Genomic DNA, 22,062 nt, shown 5'->3' on the forward strand with positions numbered 1-22,062 from the left:
AATATTTTCATATTTAGAAAAACAACAAAATGTGTGAAGTTTTAAATTTAAAAACGGAAAGAATATTTTCTTGTGCCATAGGAAGAAGAATGAGGAGACCCTCTGTGTTCATTTCTAGAGTAGGCTGTACAAAAGCTCTTAGTGCCATAAGATGTCATGCTTCTAGAAGCCAGCATTTAGCGGTTTTCTTTCCGGGCTATTGCCTTTATTTGGGGGATGTTTCCAGCAATCCCTTCAAGAGAAAATGGGGAATATTTCCATATTTTCTGAGACTATGTTCTGTGTTTTTTTTTTCTTCTCTACACTTAAATACTGTTATTTTTGTTACCAGTGGCTTCAGTTACTTCATGTCCACTCCTGCTTCCTAGGGAGCATAGAGATTGAAAATTTAGATTATAGAGTTAGATATACATAAACACTAGTTCTAGATATATAGACAACCTATTTTAGCCACAGTTTCCTAATCTACAATATGGAATTTAATACTATTGTAACTATTATAAGTCATGGTAAATAATGAGAAAAGTTTTCTTCTAAAAAATTATTTATAAAATGGAAATATTGACAAGACCATAGAATAAGAGGGGTACAATTTCACACAGTTCCCACCACCAGAACTCTGTATCCCATCCCCTCCCTTCAAAGCTATTGTATTCTTTATCCCTCTGGGAGTATGGACCCAGGATCATCATGGGGTGCAGAAGGTGGAAGGTCTGGCTTCTGTAATTGCTTCCCCACTGAACATGGGCATTGGTAGGTCGATCCATACTCCCAGCCTGTCTCTCTATTTCCCTGGTGGGGTAAGGGTCTGGGGAGGTGGGGCTCCACAACACATGGTGGGATTGTCTGCCCAGGGCAAGTCAGGTTAGCATCATGGTATAATCTGGAACCTGGTAGCTGAAAAAGAGTTAAGATATGAAGCAGAACAAGTTGTTGACTAATCATGAAACTAAAGGGAAAAATATTGCAGAAGAAGATTTGGGGTCTCCATTTTGGAAAAAGCTAGTAGGTCTATTTCAGGTATATTCTAAGGGGCCCAAGACTTTACTAGTTTTTTCCTGAGCCTGACATCTAATATGCAGGTGGACCCAAGGTATTGTCTGGGGAGATGGTGTCATAGTTGGAAAAAGTACTAGAAAGCCGGATCAGGGAAGAGAGTAGCTCCCAAATATGGGAAAAGTACATAAATAATATTAATTGTAAACCCCATTGATTTGATCTGGGGCCCACATTCTTCCCTAACTACTTCCTAGCCACAGACAATAAACTTGTAATATTATACTAGTTCAATAATTTCTTATGCTAGATACATATTAAGTACACACTATGTTAGATAACAACTAACAATATTAATGATGCATACCAACAGCAGTCTGTTAAGTTGGGAGTTTCCATAAGCTAGGAATTACTTTATTAATCTTTTTGTTCAATTTTTATAATTTTATCTTATTTCCATTGACAGAAATGGTGTAGACGAACGAGGTCAAATGTACAAGTGTCAATATATGTATGATTTCTTATCTACTTGTAAGATTTCTTTATATATTTGGCTGAGGGCCTAAATTTGTGCAGCCAGAGTTCTTACTTTGGAATTTCCTTATCTTATAGCCCTTCGTATGTTTTCCTTTTAAGCTTTTGTTAAAGATTTATTTTTTAAAAAGTGAGTATGAAGGGGACTGGGCAGTAGCCCACCCAGTAGAGCACACACATTACTATATGCCAGGACCCAAGTTCAAGCCCCTCAGTATCCAGGTTCAAGCCCCCCCCCAGTCCCCACCTACAGGGAGAGAGGCTTCATGAGTATTGAAGCAATGCTGCAGTTGTCTCTCTTTCCCTCTTAATCTACCCTCTCCCTCTCAATTTTTCTGTTTCTTTTTTATTCTTTGAAAATGTACTTTTATTTATTTATTTATTTATTTATTTTAATTTAAGAAAGGAGACATTAACACAACCTTAGGATAAGAGGGGTACAGTTCCACACAGTTCCCACCACCTGATCTCCATATCCCATCCCCTCCCCTGATAGCTTTCCCATTCTCTATCCCTCTGGGAGCATGGACCCAGGGTCCTTGTGGGTTGCAGAAGGTGGAAGGTCTGGATTCTGTAATTGCTTCCCCGCTGAACATGGGCGTTGACTGGTCGATCCATACTCCCAGTCTGCCTCTCTCTTTCCCTAGTAGGGTGGGTCTCTGGGGAAGTGGAGCTCCAGGACACATTGGTGGGGTCGTCTGTCCAGGGAAGTCTGGTTGGCATCATGCTGGCATCCGGAACCTGGTGGCTGAAAAAAGAGTTAACATACAAAGTCAAACAAATTATTGAACAACCATGGACCTAAAGACTGGAATAGTGCAGATGAAGTGTTGGGGGTATTCCCTGCAGGCTTTTGTGTACTTCAGCTTTCAGGTATATATTTTTCCTTAGTTTATGGGCACGTGTGAACCTATGCTCTATCTCAGGGGACCTGGTCTATATCTAGGTTTGGGGACTTTATTGGGCAGTGGAACACCCGGAATGGAATTAGAGAATACTACGAAAGGAAAGGTCTCACCCAAGTGATGAAGCTGAAGGGTTGTCATTCCACACCTGAAGTCTCTGGACACAGTCTGAAGTGAAGCATGCTGGGGTGGCACTCGTTGCATTGATTGGGTTGTGATCTGTGGATGCAATATTATTTGATTTGAATTGAGAGAAGCATGCAGGAACATGGGCCCCACCCTAAGGTTCCAGGACTGGGGGAAATATAGGCTCTATAGTGGAAATGTGAGGTTCCTGCTGTCTTAGGGCTCAAGAAGACAATGGATAGTTATTGTTATCATCACATTATTTGGTGGTTGGGTTAACTTTGAAACTTGCGTGGAAGGGTATCGGCGGCCCAAGCTTAAGCTTGCTAATAAAGTCTCTTGCTATTGCAAAAAAAAAAAAAATCTGTTTCTATCAATAAATAAATAACTTTAAGAGAAAGTAAGCATGAGAAAAAGAGTAGTGTTATCACTCATCTCAGCACTGCAGAGCTCTGTAATATGGCAGTGCTGAGGATTGAAGCTGGGGTTTCTGGGGCCTCAGACATTTAAGTTTTGTGTAGTTTATACTGAGATAAGTTCAAGGATACACACACACACACACACACACACACACACACACACACTAGAAGTACAATTCAACACATCTTTTTTTTTTTGGCACGAAAGTTCTGTGCTTTAATATTGAGCTATTTCCCCAGCCTTTTTTCATTTCTTTCCTCCTATGTCTACTCTCCTTCTTGTTTATTAACTTAAAAAAATGCTTTTCTCTCTTCTTGACAATTTTCTTTGTACATGTTACATCCGATAAAATCATACAAAGGCAGAATCCTTATGCTTCAACCTGTCCTCAAATTAATCTTTGTCCTTCAGTCTCTCTCTCACCCCCCACACACCCCACTATTTTTAAATTTTTTTTGAGGCTGCTATACATATGTTGACATTCTCTTGTAAAAGTAGTAAATAGTGAAGTGTCATATATGTGCTCATGAATGAACATGGAATTCTGCAAGTATTCATTTTGGAGTAACACATATATTTAATAAGTATATTCTCAAAGTTTCATTTAAAAATGTAGCTCAGATGGGAGCTGGGCGGTGGTGCACTAGCTTAAGTGCACATAGTACAAAGTGAAAGGACCCAGTTGAAACCCTGGGCTCCCCACCTGCAGGAGGTCACTTCACAGATGGTGAAGCAGGTCTGCATAGGTCTTTCTTTCTTCCTCTATCTTCCCCCTCCTCTCTCAATTTCTGTCTGTCCTATCCTATTAGAAAATGGAAAAAATGGCCTCCAGGAGTAGTGGAATTATAGTGCAGGCACTGAGCCCTACCGATCACCCTAGGGGCAAAAAAAAAAAAAAAAATATATATATATATATATATATATATATCATATGTAAAATTACAGTCAATGGAATTCTTACTGAGTTTGAGATGCAAACATTGTTTTTTCTTCACTTAAATACATCAACTTATTTAAAAATGATTTGGGGGGTCTGGTGGTGGCGCAGTGGGTTAAGCGCACGTGGCGCAAAGCGCAGGGACCAGCATAAGGATCCCAGTTCGAGCCCCTGGCTCCCCACCTGCAATGGAGTCGCTTCACGGGCGGTGAAGCAAGTATGCAGGTGTCTATCTTTCTCTCCCCCTCTCTCTCTGTCTTCCCCTCCTCTCTCCATTTCTCTCTGTCCTATCCAACAACAAAGCAACGTCAACAATGGCAATAATAACCGGAATGAGGCTACAACAACTAGGGCAACAAAAAGGGGGGAAAATGGCCTCCAGGAGCGGTGGATTCATGGTGCAGGCACCGAGCCCAGCAATAACCCTGGAGGGAAAAAAATGATTTGATACGTAAAAACATAAGACCATCTTTCATAGGGAAGGGATGTACACTTTAACCATTAAGAATATTTCTTAAAACAAATGTTTCTTTGGGGAGTGAGCTGTAACGCACATGGTGTGAAGTGCAAGGACCAGTGTTAAGGATCCCATTTCGAGCCCCTGGCTCCCCATCTGCAGGGGGGTCACTTCATAGGTGGTGAAGCAGGTCTGCAGGTGCCTATCTTTCTCTCCCCCTCTCTGTCTTCCCTTCCTCTCTCCATTTCTCTTTGTCCTATCCAACAACGATGACATCATCAACAACAATAATAACTAAAACAACAATTAAAAAAAACAAGGACAACAAAAGGGAAAATAAATAAATAATTTTGAAAAAGAATGTAAAGAACAATAAAATGAAAATCCACCATACAGGTTAAGAAATAGAATAGTATACCTTTAAAAACTCATTTCAATTTGTACCCCTCCCCAAACAGCTACTATCCTGGCTATTGTATTCATCATTCTTTTTATTTTTCTCTGTAGCTTTACCATTGACATATGTATCCCTAAAGATATATCCCTGTATATGTATCCTTCAACATATGTCTCCCTAAAGTGGGGCGATATACCACTATTGTATGAAGACTTTGGGGAGGCATGAAGTCAAGCAGAATTTCTTGCTGACATTTTAGCGCCCCTTTTGGGAAGGGGTGGTCAGCACAGTATCAAGTAAACCACTGGACATGGGGCCCCTCATAGATAGAATGTCAGTGCTATAGTGCAGGACTGAGTTGGCAACTGGAATGCAGTTAAGAAGAATGGTTTGCTTGCATTTTCCTGCTTTTCAGTGTACTGAGGTCGACCTCTGGCTCTCAGGAATTAGGCCAAAGTAGAACACTGCTGTGGAGTGACAATCTTGGGACTCTTATCTGCTCAGGATCGGAAAGGGCAAAGCAAGAATCATGGCTCAGCTCTCATGGTCCTTCGGCTTTCAGGTTTAAAAGGTGATCAGTGACAGTGGGAATGAATATTTGATGGCTCGCAGTGTGAATTGGTGTTAATCTGTGCTTGCTGCATAGCTATCAGCCTGAAGTCTTCCTTGAGGTACTCTAGGTGTTCAGTGCTGGAGTTGCTATTTGGTCTCCTTTGGCATTGTTTTTATAGTCTACTTTGTTGTTTTGACAAACATGTCCAGTGGTGATTTATTCAAAAAGTATGCATTGCAAGTAATTTTTCAACTCTTTCATGTCTGAAAACACATCTTAATGGTTATTGAAGTTTGGGCCAGATTTATTTAGAACTGAAGGCTAGAAATAATTTTCCTTAATGCTTTTGACGACATTGCTTTGTTGTCTTCTTCTATGTTATCACTGATAGATGTGGAACCATTCTGATTCTTTTTTTTTTTTCTTTTTCTTTTTCTTTTTTCTTTTTTTTTCTCATATTCATTTCTTTTTTTTTTTTATTAAAGAAAGGATTAATTAACAAAACCATAGGGTAGGAGGGGTACAACTCCACACAATTCCCGCCACCCAATCTCCATAACCCACCCCCTCCCCTGATAGCTTTCCCATTCTCTATCTCTCTGGGAGCATGGACCCAGGGTCATTGAGGGTTGCAGAAGGTAGAAGGTCTGGCTTCTGTAATTGCTTCCTCGCTGAACATGGGCGTTGACTGGTCGGTCCATACTCCCAGTCTGCCTCTCTCTTTCCCTAGTAGGATGGGTCTCTGGGGAAGCTGAGCTCCAGGACACATTCTTCATTTGTATGTATGTCAGCTATGTCATCCTCCCTGTCCTGCAAACCTTTGCCCATAGTTCAGGGCATCTAAAGATCTCCTGATCCCTCTTAAGTTTCACAGTGGCATGTGTGAACATCGATGTACTTGTTTTACTGATTCCTTGGTGTAGATACTTAAAACAAGTTATGATTTACTTTCTGGGAAGTTTCCTGAGTTATTCCATTAATTTATCCTCCTGTTTTTTCTTTGTTCTTTTCCTCCGCTTTCTGAAAAATTACTTCAACTTTATCTATTCGCCCCTCTGTACAAATCTAAAATTTATTCATGTGTCTATTTTTCAAAAGCTCTCCCCCCTTGTGTTGTGTTTCGTTAGTTCACATCTTTCTGAATATATTAATGATAATTTTCAGTTTCCTTCTTGCTTAGTGAGTTTCCTCTAAGGTGCACTCTCTGTTTTGATTTCTGTCTTCTAAATTTGAAGCTCTTCTCTAGATGCCTCAGGTGCTTGGCTGTCTACCCAAGATTAGGAATAGAGCAGTAGTAGTTAGTCAGGGACTGTTTGGCCCACAGGGGGCATTTTGCAATACCTGGAGGCATTTGTGGTTTTCAAAACTGGGTCAGGAGGTCTTACTAGCACCTAGTGGGCAGAGGTAAGGGTTACTGTTAAAGCATCCTAAAATACAGGACAGCTGTGCACAACAAAGAAATACCACAAATGTTAACAGAGCTGAGGTGGGAAACCCTGTAGCACAAGGACTGAGAACTGATAAGAGAACTCAACTTTCTGGTGGAACTATTGGGTTGTCGGAAATTCCATGACCTATTCTTCTATGGTTTCCAAAGCAAAAACTGTGACATGGCTTTTCCAACAGCCCAATAGTTGACTTTGGGTTTCTAGAGTTATCTATCTAGTGGAGTGGTTTGAACAACTTCATGCCGTCATCTTTAGGTCTTTCCCTCTGAACTGGTCAGATATTCGGTAGAAAATTCTCTTACCTATTAGGGTAAATATCTGGCTTCTAACATTGTCTGCTGTTGAGGGGGAAAGGGGTTAGAGCTGTCTGCTCTTTCTGTGCGATGCATAATTCCTTTGCTTCCCATACAACAGCCACTTCCCCAACAGCCTGGAATTCCAGCTCTGCATCCCGTGTTTTATCCTCTCCAGAGAACAGTGAAGCCAGGATATCAGTGGCAGTGGGCTAGAAGAGGGGATCTAGGACTCTTAACTGCTACTTTAACTTTCATTCAAAGTTTGTGGTTTTAGCTTCATTTTGTTTTGCCTTCTAGTCCCAGAGCAATCTGGTGCTACCAGTTCATAAGTTTCTTGAGCATTCTGTAGTGTGAACGGGTTTAGTTCTGCGCTTTCCTTATTCTCTTTGCAGTTCAACTTTCTCAAGAATGCAAAAGCAGTTGCCACTACTCCGTCTGCATTCTTGCTTCTCAATTTTGACTATTGTTTCTTTTCCTTTTCCAGTCCTCAAAAATTTTTAAACTCCTTTGGTATCATTTTAGTGGGATTTGGGGGAGGAAAATAAATTAGCTGCATTATGCTACATCAATTTTATTATCCTGGAAACCAACATACTATTCAAGTTAATAAGAATCAAAGTTTTTTTTATATTCAGTAATAAATTATTCAAGCACAATTTATTTAATCCTAGTCTCCATTTTGATATATTTATTTTGTGTATCAGAATTATTCCTTTACTAGACTTAACCTTTTTCTTCACATAAATGAAAACTATTGATGAATTCTGTGTATGCCTAGAGACGCAGTAGCATTCTTTGTAAAACCATAGGGATGTTATGGCAGTATTCACTTCTAGTTTAATTGACCTTTTACTTAAAACCATAGAATTCTGCAGGCAGCCGCAGTCACAAGTAAAAATCCTCTGCCACGAGACCAGTCAATATCGGGCATTTTTAGAGAACTGAATAAAGAGTATATATTTCATCAACCCTGAAATGCCTTCAGTCACCCTGCTTTGACTATTTTGCTGACCAGAATAGGTGGGAAATATATAAAAAAGATAATAATCTGTGAAGACGGCTTACAACAGTCTCTATGAGTATTTGCTACCACATAAATACTCATGAACTGACTACACTGTAGAGTAGGAAAAAAATTGAGGATGAATGTTCAGCATCAAAAGGTTTAGCATTATGGAGGTTACTTCTTTAAAAATTGAAATAACAATACAGTCCTACAGTACTGCTTGTAGGCAGTTTTCTGAAGGATATGACAATACAAATTTAGAAGGATATGTTTATAGCAGCATTATTCATTATAGCTAAAGTACAGAATCAGCATAAATGCCCATTAGCAGATGACTAGATAGGGAAATTTTGTGGTATTTACTCACTGAAATACTGCTTGGCCATTAAAAGATGTCAGTGTGCCTTTCAGAACAAAATGGAAGAAACTTGAGGTAATTGTGTTAGGTGAAAAAAAAAGGAAAAGAAAGACAATTATCAGTTGGTTTCACTTTTACATGGAATATAATTAAAACAAATGAACTTGCAAAAAGTATTAAGAAAACACTTTGCAAATGCTGATGGTTATCACAGGGAACAGGGACAAGAAATGAGGGAGGGGAGTTGGGTGGTAGCGCAGCAGGTTAAGCGCGTGTGCTGCAAAGTGCAAGGACTGGCGGAAGGATCCTGGTTTCCAGCCCCCAGCTCCCCACCTGCAGGGGAGTTGCTTCACAGGTGGTGAAGCAGGTCTGCAGGTGTCTTTCTCTCCCCCTCTCTGTCTTCCCCTCCTCTCTCCATTCTATCCACCAACAATGACATCAATAACTACAACAATAAAACAAGGGCAACAAAAGGGAATAAATAAATAAATATTAAAAAAAGAAGTGAGGGAGGGTTGGTTATTAGAGGGGTTCCTTTTTATTTATTTTTACATTGTTGTTTTGTTGTTGTTGCTGTTGCTGCTGCTGTTGTTGTTGAATAGGACAGAGAGAAATTGAGGGGGGGGAAGACAGAGGGGAGAGAAAAAGATAGACACCTGCATATCTGCTTCACTGCTTGTGAAGCAACCATCCTGCAGGTGGGGAGCTGGGGGCTCAAACCAAGATTCTTGAGCCACTTGTAGTGCTTCGCACTATGTATGCTTGACCTGGTGCGCTACCGCCCAACCCTCTTTTTTTGTTTTGAGGGGTTTCTTTAATGTAATGGCACTGAAACTTTGGTGAGTGTGGGGAGTCTTAGACATACGTGCACAAATATGAAACGGAAATGTCAGAATATTGTAAAACAATGTTCAATCTGTTTAAAAGCAATATATTTTTTATAAAAAGATTTAGGGAAACCTAGGTCTCCTCAATTTTTGTTCTTCCTTAAACTGTTACTCAGATCTAGTTAGTAAAGCAATAGATGCTTTACACACACACTTTTTTCCAACTCCTCCCTTTTAAAGATTGGACACCAAGCCAGATTTTCCCATAGCCTGCTTCTTTTTAACCTTTGGATCAAATAAATGTAGTTGAGTCCCGCTAAAAATCGTAGTTAACTATCTACTCATTAAAAATGTTATCAGTTGTTCCCAAGTTTCTAGTTGGTGGACTAAACAAGCAAAAAAACCAAAAATCTCTGGCAGTGTTTTTTGTTTTTACCAGCTCAGTTATAGCTATTAAATGGTGCTAGGGATAATATCTAGAACTTCTCATATTCAAGTCATATATGTTATTGCTAGACCCATTGCTAGCATCAAGGTGACAAGATCTTTGAAAAGCTTTGTTTGTGACCTATCTTTAGTTCTTTGATAACCATTAGATGTCCTTATTTATTCCCTTCCCTCCCTTCCCTTCCCCTCCCCTCCCTTCCCTCTTTTTTTCTACACCAGAGCACTGGTTGAACCTGGGACCTGTGCTACCTCTGACACGAAAACTTTTTTGCATGACTAGTATTCTGTTTCCACAGTCTATATATTCTCATTTTCTTGACCTCACATGGTAAAATCAATCTAAAGAACTGGGAGTTTGATTTAATTTTTATTCATAGATATAAAAATGTGTCGGATTGGTCTCAATATTCTCTTTGCCGTTATTTTCTTGATTTTACTGTAATTAGAAGAGTGGAGGAAGAAGTTATACTTTATTCATCACCTTTACTCAAGCAGGAAAAAGTAAAGAATTGACTCAATTAATTGTGAATAATCCCACACAAAAAGTTTCCAAAAAGATGTACTGAGTTGAAGCACAATACACAAATGTATATGTATAAATAGAGTCCCCAGGGTTTATGTGTGGACAAAACCAATTATGTTAAGCATTTCCTGAAATTGCTTGCTATTGTCAGAGTAAGTGATCACAAAGAAGACATCCAGACTGAGAGTAAAAATGTTTGTTGGAGTCCTGCCTTACTTGGTTATATTGTCTTCTCACAGAAGAGAAAAATTTTGAGCAGGGCTGAGTTACTATCAAAAATGCTCTCTTTCTATAGAATTCTGAAAAGTACATTTTTGTCATTTCTTCTCCCTCCAGTTTAGCTTTGTGAGGTTACTTGATGAGATTTGAAGCTGTGGTATAATTGATTTCCCAGTGAGAGCATGATGAAAACAACTAATTCATATGATCATAGAGAATTGTTGAAGTCTGGGTCAGCTTGTATTATTTTGCTTGTCCACTAATGAAAGAAGAGAGATAAACTTAAATTTTTAAAAAGGCAAGCAGTTTTATAAGTGTGTGTGTGTGTGTGTGTGTGTGTGTGTGTGTGTGTATAAAACATGCCTGAGCTTGAGCACTTTACCAATCATCCCATTTGATTTGATTTGATGGCTGATATTGAGAGGCACAAATTTAAAATTGAAGAGAAGACTGAATAAACTTGGTAAAGAAATAGCAAAACCACTGCGTTTGATAGTGGAAATGAATTCCTCTCCTATTGCAATTGAGAACAATTTTAAGTTGGAAGAGGACAAAGGATTTCTCTGTGATGTTAAGTGAAACTAGAGTGGTTTGGGGGAACACGGGGTTGTATTGCTTTCTCTTTGTGAAGTGCCTGTTGAAGTCCTCTGCCTAGATTTTATAAACGTGTATTTTCTCTTTCTCTCTTGCTCTTTATTGATAATGGTTAACAAGACTGTAAGATAACACAATTCCCACCACCAGAGTTCCCTGTTCCATCCCATCCATTGGAGGCTTCCCTATTCTTTATCCTTCTGTGGGAGTCTGGACCAAAATTTTTTATGGGGTGCAGAAGGTGGAAGAATATTTTCTCTTAATTGGGGGTTACTTATGTATTTTTATTCTTGATCAAATACATGCAAGTACCTTCTCTCGGGGTTTGAGTAGGAAAATAGCATCAGCTTTTCACTTAAAGAAATCACTTCATGAATGAAAGAAAGGAACAACTTTTTTCAGCAGTCCTGTTGGCAGATAATTGGACCTTAGATAAAATATGACACATGAAGAGAAGCAGACAGGGTTGAGAGTTATCTGAGAGAATAACCCAGCATGACTTGTTAATGTGAATGATTTAAAGTTCTTGTTCAACTTCCAATGGAGGGGATAGGATATGGAATTCTGGTGGTGGGAATTGTATGGAATTGTACCCTTCTTATCCCACCGTCATGTCAATCATTATTAAATCACTAATAAAAAATTCTTGTTCAAAATATAAAAGCTATATGTACTAACACTGTGGTGAATTTCTTAGTTTTTTTTTTTTTCCTCCAGGGTTATTGCTGGGGCTTGGTGCCTGCACCATGAATCCACTGCTTCTGGAGGCCATTTTTTCCCACATTTTTGTTGCCCTTGTTGCTATTGTCGTTATTTTTTTTATTGTTGCCATTGCTGTTGTTGCTGGACAGGCCAGAGAAATAGAGAGAGGAGGGGAAGACAGAGAGGGGGAGAGAAAGACACCTGCAGACCTGCGTCACAAAACAACCCCCCTGCAGGTGGGGAGCCGGGGGCTGGCCCTTGCACTTCACTCCATGTGCACTTAACCTACTGCACTACTGCCCGGCCCCCGAATTTCTTAATTTTTTAAGATGCTGATAATATGTGAAATGTGAATGTTATTTGTCTTGTACACAGCATAGTATTCATTTATGAATTTTTCTGCTTATAATTCATTGTCCATGAGTTATATACCGCATGAGTTACAGAACATGACAATTGTATAAGTTAAATTTAGTGTTCAAAACTACGGTTATAGTAGACAGTGGAACATCAGTTGGATACTGAAGAGAATGAGAATCTGAGGAAAATCAATTATTTAAAGTTGGCTTTACTTTTTTTTCTAGGGGTCCCTTCAGTGTTGTACGACGATGTATCAACAGAGAAACTGGGCAGCAATTTGCTGTAAAAATTGTTGATGTAGCCAAGTTCACATCAAGTCCAGGGTTAAGTACAGAAGGTAAGAGATGGATTTCAAGTAAGTTATTTGATGTCTGGCTTTATTTCATCTCCCAAATCCATTTATCAACCTAACCTTCATCTGGGGGTGGGGGAATGAAGGGTAACTGTAGTGGGAAGTGGGTGGAGACAGTTTCAACTCTATTATAGTTTGTCAGAATTTCAGAATATAGTATTCGAAAGGTAGAAACATTATAGAGTGATAGAAACATTGAGGATTGCTATAAGAAACCCCCCGTTGTTTTCTTTTAATAAATGCATGAAATATGCTTATATATGTTTGGGTTTAATTTTTGGTTTTATAGGATGGGTTGGGAAGGGAAGGAGGGCAAATATTAGCAAAGATGTGATAGTTAGAGATCTAGAAGATTCTAATATGAATTGCCTCCAAGCCAACAACGAGACTCATGTTTTGCTCAAGTCATGTAACGCGCATTTGTGGAAACTGAAAGGTCAATACTTTAGCGCTTGTGGGACTTAAGAGTTTGTTTCAAGGAAGGAATTGCGTTGGGAAGTGTATGTGTAAGCGAACAGGCTTGCCTGCATGTTTGCTTGCACGGACAAGGTGGTGAAGGGCAGCTATTTGTTCCTCTTTTCTTTCATCCCTTCCTATCAGATGGTGATGGGCATTTACATTTGCAGTTCTTTTATTCATCTCAGATCTTTAGAAATCTTACCATGGGCAGTGACGGGAAAAGCAGGAAAAGGAGAAGAAGAGGGGAGGGCATGAAAATAAAGGAACGGAGCCTCAGAGGAAGTGATAGTGTTAGCCCTTGAGAATTGCCTGTGGCTCAGTGGGGAAATTGAGGACCTGAATGATAACTTTTCAAAAGCTGGAGTCTCTGAGGATGTCTATGTTTTAACTAAATTCACTGACCCAGCTGTCCAGCTGAAAGAAACCTCAGGAGTTGGGATTTAGTCACATTTCTGGAGGCATGGAAGTCCTGGCAGAACAATGTCTACATTTTACCACTCAAGCTGAGTGGCAACAAAGTCAAAGGTCTCAATACAGTAGAAGGTCTGCAGAACCTGAAACATTTGCAAGGTCTTGGCTTGTTTGACTGTGAGATCAAAACTCAGGAAGACTATATAAAGTACTTTTCGTCCGCTGTAGCAATCACATACTTAAATGGATTGGATCAGGAGGATAATGAAGCATCAGACTCCATTAGAAGAAAATAATGATTGGAGACAAAGAAGATGAAGATAAAGTTGGTCCACTGGAAGGCTGTGAGGAAGAGGATGAGGAGGAAGGGAAAGCAGATTCTGTATGGGGAGAAAGATAAGTCTTTCATGCATCTCCCCAATGTGATCAGTAAAACATTCAAGTCAGGTGTTTAAATTGACTTCCCAAGTAATTTCGAAAATCTGCAGAGTATTTTTGATCTTTCTGAGTAGAATTCGGATTCTTGCTCTAACTTTAGAGGAGGAGGATGGGAGAGACTTCACCTAATAGAACACACATATTATTATATCTTTAAAACAATTCCACATATAGCGTTTAATTGTGATATATTGGCAAGTTCAAAAATATTTAACATTAAAACTGAGATTTCTTTTCAAGTGAATGTTGAAAATAGAAAAATATCTGGGATACGTACAAGTGTGTGTTTTCTTAGGTTGCTACTAAGTATATTAGGGTAGACAAACAGCATTGCCCTTTTTGTTGTAGAGGGTTCATGGTCAAGGAAATTGCTTTTGAAATCTTGACAGTCTAAGCATTTCCTTTATGTTTTGAATGTATATATAAATTTTTGTCACCACCAGGGTGATACCTAGGGCTCAGTGCCTGCATAGCAAATCTATTCTTCATAGAGGCCACCCCCCTTTTTCCCTATCCTTTTGTTTTTAATTGAGACAGAAATTGAGGGCAAAGGGTTAGGAGAGAGAGAGGTGTAGCACTGCTTCATCACTCATGAAGCTTTTCTCCTATAGGTGGGGACCAGTAAATGGAAAGCAGGTGCATAGTGATATCCTTGTGGAGATATTTGGGAACACTTCTGTATGCCTGTTGTGATGGCTACAGGAATATTTACAGGGCAGTAAAACTGACTTGCTGAGCACATACAGGAATATGTAAAGCTGATGGGTGTATGCCAGTTATACCAATGTCAGTCTCCTGGTTTTGATGTAGTACTACAGGTGAGAGACCGAATAAAGGATACACAACTACTAAGTACTAAGGTGACAGACTGAGTAAAGGATGCATAAGACTTCTGTGCTGTTTTTGTACTTTCTGCTAACAAAAATTATTTTAAAATGACTTTTATAAGTTTCCTCATCATCTCTGTCCTCATCCACAATATGGATAATTAACCCACAAAAAATTGAGCACATGGGCAAAAACTTGACGCATCCCACAATGGCCTTGGGTCCATACTCCCAGAGGTATAAAGAGTAGGAAGGCTATCGGGGAGGGGATGGGATAGGGAGATCTGGTGGTGGGAGTTGTGTGGAGTTGTACCCCTCTTATCCTATGGTTTTGTCAATGTTTCCTTTTTATAAATAAAATAAATAAATAAAAATAAAGATTTTGGTTTCCAAATAATTCAAATTGTTCTGTATAGGCAAAATCTGATTAATGTAGCTCAGAACATAATAAAAAAAAACTATCATTTGTTTTCCTCAGGAAACATGAATATTTTAAAAGCTTTAATTTACATAAGAAAATTGTGATTGTTTAATGGAGTAATTGCTTGTCTAGTGAATAAATCTATATCGTCTTCGTTTGCATGCAGAAATCATTAGCCTAAATCTTTTGAGTTGCTTTTTTCTTAGTGTGACCATTTCTTCCACTATAGTTTACAACTGAGAGTGTTAGAGAAATGATACAACAAACTCTAAACTATTAAGATTTACACTATTCTTTAATATTTTCATATATAAAATAAGAATTGTTGTTAATATGTTTTAAATTGATCACTTTTAAAATATCATTATGTTCTATGGATTACTTGAAATGGAAAGGCCCATTATTTCAAACATTAATGAATTATCCTTTATGTGACCTATCATATATATATATGTATATGTTATGTGTTTAGCTTCATTTTCTGAATTGTCAAACAGTTATTTTGGTAATTAGTATTACTAATTTTAGATGTAACAACTGATGAAGTCCTTAAATTTTGCTAGTGTTTATTCTTCCTTTGTATATTTTAAATTATTTACTAGGGAAATAATAGTTCACAGGAAAGTTGTTGACTGAAGGGACAGTTGCCTTCTTTTTTTTTTAATTAGTGATACACAAATTTTCAAAATAACAGGGGTACAATTTCACACTGTTCCTACCACCAGAGTTTTCTGTGCCCATTCCCTCCCCTAGAAACTGTAGTGGTTCTCCCAAGGTTACAGATATGGATTGACTATTATTTCTATAGCTGTCTGTCTGTCTATCTTATCTATCTGGTCACTTTTTTTCTGTGGTCTTGCCTTCTCTTCCATTTAAGTCACATATATACCTGCTACTAATTCTGAATGTATTTCTATCTCTCCTGATCTCTCTCTGGGTCCTGATGGAATTGGGTTTCAGAACCCTCTAGTCACCTTCCCCTCCCCGAACAACCCCCCCCCCCCCGTGAGTATGGACCAAAATTCTTTATGGGGTGCAGAAGATAGGGATTCTGGCTTTTGTAATGTCTTCTCTGCTGGACGTGGGCATGGCAGATCGAGCCATATCCTACAACCTGTTTCTATATTTCCTTAGTGAGGTAGGGGACTGGAGGGGTGAGGTTCCAGGGCACATTGGTGAGGTGGTCTGTGCATGGAGTTCAGGATAAAATGATAGTAGCATCTGCAACTTGGTGTCTGATGGGCAGTAACTTATGAGGCAGGACAAAATGTTTAATAAATAGGAACCAGAAAGTAGGAATAGATTAGGTGAGAATAGGGATTTTTAGAGTGATAAAAGCTAGGAATTCTATTTTAGGTATGTTCCTAGGGGCCTGTGACTTTAGTAATTTTTGCCTGATCTTGATAGTTAACATGGAGGTGGCCTAAAAAGGAAGATGTAGTCATAGTTGAGAATAGAACTAGCAAGTTCGATTAGGGCAGAGAGTAGCTCTCAAACTTGAAGAAAATATATGAATACAATGAACTCTTTACCACATCAGTCTGACCCAAGGTCCATGTATATTCATATTTAGCAAGGGAGCCTGTATAACTTCTGAGTCCCTGTTGGTCTGAGCTCACAATTTATGACCACAGCTGGGAACATTCTAGACTACACTCATTTCAGGACCAGTCTTCCTTGAGTGGCAGAGTCGGATGACCCAGCCTCCCTTCGGAGAGTGGGGCAGTCCCTACCATTGCTACTTTATAGTGGGAAGAAGGTCCTGGAGAGGCCCACAAAAGGGGAATGATGACATTCCTGATGGAAGTGACCAGTGACGATGGAGAGAGGAGTCTGTTAGAACTCTGGGCCCATTGTATCTATGGGGGGAATTTAAAGATTCCCTGGCTTGGGCCCCAGGTATGGTCTGGTAGTGACCAAAGAGACCACCATTAAGTGAGCCAATCTCTTGCCCTTTTCCAGCTTTTGTAGTTCAAGGGTACAGTTTCATATCTCACCACCAGCCCAAGTCCCTAAACCCTCCTCTCTCCATATCCCCCAGTCCAGAGTCCTTTTCTTTGTTTCAATACACAACATCCAGTCAAAGTTTCATCATACGTTTCTGTTTTCTTGTCTTGCTTCCTAAGTATCACCTACAAATGAGATTATTTCGTTTTCATCCTTCTCTGGTATTATTTCATTTAACATGATTCCTTCAAGTGTCATCCAGGATATGGAAAAGAAGAAAATTTCATTTTTTACAACTGGGCAGTATTCCATTGTATACATATACTCCCAAACTACTTCCTCTCCTCTCCCCTCCCCTCCCCTCCCCTCCCCTCCTCTCTCCTCTCCTCTCCTTCTCTCCTCTCCTCTCCCCTCCCCTCCTCTCCCCCCTCCCCTCCCCTCCCCTCTCCCCTCCCCTCCCCTCCCCTCCTCTCTTCTCTCCTCACTTTCTTTTCTTCCCTTTTCTCCTTTCCTTTCCTTTCCTTTCCTTTCCTTTCCTTTCCTTTCCTTTCCTTTCCTTTCCTTTCCTTTCCTTTCCTTTTCTTTTCTTTTCTTTTCTTTTTTCTTTTTTTAACCAGAGCACTGATCATCTCTGGCTTATGGTGGTACTGGTATTGAACCTGAGAACCTGGGACTTCAGAGCCTCAGCCATGAGAGTCTCTTTGCATAACCATTATGCTATCTACCACCCTTCCCTCCAAAACTTTCTTTTTTTTATTTAAATTTTTTTTATATTTATTTTATTTATTTATTCCCTTTTGTTGCCCTTGTTGTTTTATTGTAGTTATTGTTGTTGTTGTCGTTGTTGGATAGGACAGAGAGAAATGGAGAGAGGAGGGGAAGACAGAGAGGAGGAGAGAAAGATAGACACCTGCAGACCTGCTTCACCGCCTGTGAAGCGACTCCCCTGCAGGTGGGGAGCTGGGGTTCGAACCGGGATCCTTATGCTGGTCCTTGTGCTTTGCGCCACCTGTGCTTAACCTGCTGCGCTACAGCCCGACTCCCCCCAAAACTTTCTTAATCACACCTCTTTTGGGTATCTTTTTAATTGCAGAGTAGTATTCCATGGGATATATATCCCATAACTTCTTTTTTTTTTTTTTTACTTTTGATTAGTGATTACTAGTAGGGTTTAAAATGGTAAGATTACAGTGTATACTTTCACACCATACCAAACACCAAAGTTCTGTGTCCCCATCCTCCCATTTCTCAAAGATTGCCACCATGTGCTTACAAGTCTTCAAAACAATTTGCTTTTTTTTTCCAAGTTCATGCCTATCAGGTCCCTAGATTCCACATATGAGTGAAACCATCCAGTAGTTGTCTTTCATCTCTTTAGTTATTTCGCTAAGCATAATCAACCCCAGTTCTATCAATTTTGTCTCAGTGGACACAATATCTTTTTTGAGTATAGAGTAGTATTCCATGGAATATATATGCTTATACTTTTCAGATTGTGTTTTTGCCCAGGCTAGATTTTTTTCACTTTCCTTTTTTATTAGTGATTTCACAGTGTTATACTTAATTATAAGATTTCAGGGGTATAATTTCATACCTGCACCTTGTGTAAGACATCATATCCTCCAGCAAAGTTCTGTTCTCCTTGTTTCCATGAATAACATACTTTTCACACAATACTTGACTAATATTTTTTAAAAAACATTCATTCGTAGTAGTTCAGTGGGGGAATTAAAGGTAGTTTGTAGTTTGTGAAGTAGGTTGACATAATTACGTAGTAGATAGTGAATTTTCACTAAAAACACACCCCCCCTCACAGTTCCTGACCATATTAGTCATGTAATTAGTAGAGGGCTCAGTGGCTTATGTATTCCTGAAAGGGATTTCCCATTCAATTTTTGTTTGTTTGTTTTTCTTCTTTTTTTAAAGAAAATTTGATAATAGAAAACAATGTACCTTCACATATCTTGGACGATAAGTTGAGTACTACTCTAGCAAACTTATTTGATGCCTTGATGACATGTATTTTGGGGGACTGCATTGAAGCCTTTGAGATTGAACGACCAACTTAAAATATGCACACACACACACATATACACAAACACACACTTCAGAATTATTGCTTGGGCTTGGTGTTTGTATGATGAATCCACTGCTTCCAGTGGCCTTTTTTTTCTTTTATTTGATAGGACAGAGAGAAATTGAGAGGGGGAGGGTGGGAGAGAGAGAAAGAAAAGAGAGAGAGAGAGATTCATAGCACTACTTCACAACATGTGAAGCTTCCCCTTTACTAGTAGGCACCCAAGAATTGAACCTAGGTTTTTGGTCAAGTGGCTCTACTGAGTGCACCACTGCTCGGCCCCTAATACATACATTTTTTAATGATTAGATATTTCTGTTGAAAACATAGAGATTTAAGTGCCTCTTACCTGCTTCTGAAAGAATATGGCTGCTTATTAAATGAAAATGACTCATACTGTTCATTACAATCCTAGATATAAACACTTGATATTACACCAAAAATGTGGGCCACAATCTCTAATAGTAATGTTTCATTCATAAATGTCTCCTAATCTGGATTTCCCATCTCATATTACTTAGCTATGACTTCCAATGAAGTGACTGTCTTATTTATATACTGGTGCTCTCAAAGCTTTTTGGCCTATATTCAATTTAATCTTAACATCACATTCAGGAAATATAATAGTATGAGAAAACAGGTGATAAATTGCTTTTTTAAAATGCTGAAGCATGCTGCTTGACTCTGTTTCCCCCTCACCTATGGTAGATAGGATAACTCATCCTACTTACGAGGTCTGAGTGGGCTTATTTTCGTTTTTAGTGTATTTGAAGAGCTGCCCAATCATCACAATTTATTTTTCAAACATTTGCATCACTCTCCAAAGAAACTCACTCCATAACTACACCCTTTATTCTTTCCTTTTCTAGTCTACTCTCTGTGTCTGAGGATTTGCCTATTGTGGACATTTCATGTAATGGAATTATACAACCCTCACCCTTTGTATCTGACTGCTTTCACTTGTCATGCTTTCAAAAGCCATTCATACTGTATTATATATTGATGCTTCATTCCTGCTTATAACTGATTAATAGTCCATTGTGTGGATATACAATTAAAATTTTTATTAGAGATTTCATATTGATTTACAAAATTGTAAGATAACGGGTATAATTCCACACCTTTCCCACCATCAGAGTTCTGTGTCCCCATTCCCTCCATTGGAAACTGCAGTAGTTCTCCCAAGATCACAGATATGGATTTTTTCCTATGGTCCTGCCTTCTCGTCTAAGGCACACTTACTACTTCTGAGTGTCCCTTTTTCTTTTCTTTTCTCTTTTACTTTTTCTCTTCTCTCTTCGGGTCCTGATGGAATTGGAGTTCAGAGCCCCTAATGGTCATCTTCCCCTAATGTTTACCCCTCTTGGAGTATGGACCAACGTTCTTTATGGGGTGCAGAAGGGGAGAGGTCTGGCTTCCGTAATTACTTCTCCACTAGACATGGACATTGGCAGATTGATCCACACCCCCAGCCTGTTTCTGTCTTTCCATAGTGGGGTAGCGCTCTGGAGGGGTGAGGCTCTGGGAGACATTGGAAAGGTCATCAGCCCAGAGAGTGCAGGATGAAACTGCAGTAGCATCCGCAACTTGGTAGTTGAAATGAAGTAAGATATAAAACAGAATGAAATATTTAATGAACAGGAACCCCAAAGTAGTTATAAAGCAGATTGAAGTAAGAATTTTAGGGTTGGTAGAAGCTTTGAAGTCTATTTTAGATGTGTTCCTAGGAGCCCATGACAGGTATTTTTTGCTGGAGCTCAGGCAATCAAGGTTATTGCTAGACTAAATATACTGTCCGAGAAGATGGTGTCAAAGTTGAAAATAGGACCAGAAAGGTGGATCAGGGCAGGGGGTAACCCCCAGACTTGAAGAAAATATATAAATACAATTAACTTATTTACCACATTGATCTGACCCTGGGTCCATATCTATTCATATTTAACACAGGAGCCTATATAGCATCTGAGTCCCTATCAGTCTGTTTGCAGTCCATGGTCACAGTTGGGAACATTCTAGGCATACTCATTTCAAGACCAGTTTTTCTTGAGTGGCAGAGTAGGATGACCCAGCCTCCCTTTGGAGAGTGAGGCAGTCCTTACCATTGGTAGTTGATAGTGAAGGTATGGTCCTGAAGAACCCCACAAGAGGACTTATAATGACATTCCTGAAGGAAGTGACCAGTGATGGTGGAGAGAGGGAACTATTAGAGGTCTAGGCCCATTGAATCAATGGGGAAATCCAAGAATTCCCTGACTGGGGTTCCAGGTGATGGGTTGGCCTGGCAGTGACCAAGAAGGCCATCATTAAGTGAGCCAGTCTCTTTCCCTCTTCCAGCTTTTCTTTTCTTTTTTTTTAATGTTTTTTTTTTCATTTTATTTATGTATTTCCTTTTGTTGCTCTTGTTGTTTTATTGTGATTTTTGTTGTTATTGATGTCATCGTTGTTGGGTAGGACAGAGAGAAATGGAGAGAAGAGGGGAAGACGGAGAGGGAGAGAGAAAGATAGACACCTGAAGACCTGCTTCACTGCCTGTGAAGCGACTCCACTCCAGAGGCTCGAACCAGAATCCTTATGCTGGTCCCTGCGCTTTGCACCACATGTGCTTAACCCACTGCGCTACCACCCGACCCCCTCTTCCAGCTTTTCTGATCTCTTCTTGACCTGACAAGCTTAGGTTTTCTCCCAGTTGTCAAAGTGTTGAACAAACAATTATTAGAAGAGGATTTTGTGGGGTCTAAGCTAACCTTGAATTCTTACTGCATTTACTTCTTTGGTGATTCTAATAAATGTTGTCATAGAGACAATAATTGTCCTCTAGTTGATAAATACTTTTTGTCAGTAGGATATACAATATTTTAATCACTACTCAATGACATTTGGGTCATATCCACTTTCAACTATTATGTATAAGAATGCTATGGACTTTTCATGTACAATCTGTCTTTATCGATTCCATATTTGTAAATATGCCTACTCCCTAAATTTTATTTATTATCCCCAAACAAATATCGTGGTACTTTCATGC

The 22,062-nt window shown here is 39.3% G+C and overlaps 1 protein-coding gene across 12 annotated transcripts in view; it reads left to right on the forward strand.

The window, feature by feature from the left end:
• Positions 1-22,062, forward strand: part of CASK (calcium/calmodulin dependent serine protein kinase) — a 392,391-nt gene that overhangs the window by 79,352 nt on the left and 290,977 nt on the right. For 7 of the 12 annotated variants that reach the window (XM_007521109.3, XM_060182552.1, XM_060182554.1 and 4 more), the window contains exon 2: positions 12,330-12,442. In XM_007521109.3, the coding sequence (XP_007521171.1) occupies positions 12,330-12,442 (113 nt within the window). Of the gene's footprint in view, positions 1-12,329; positions 12,461-22,062 lie in introns of all 12 variants that reach the window. The other 5 variants (XM_060182549.1, XM_060182551.1, XM_060182553.1 and 2 more) reach the window with 1 other exon arrangement.

The sequence above is a fragment of the Erinaceus europaeus genome, chromosome X (genome assembly GCF_950295315.1).
Source record: "Erinaceus europaeus chromosome X, mEriEur2.1, whole genome shotgun sequence".
Taxonomy (NCBI): Eukaryota; Metazoa; Chordata; class Mammalia; order Eulipotyphla; family Erinaceidae; genus Erinaceus; species Erinaceus europaeus.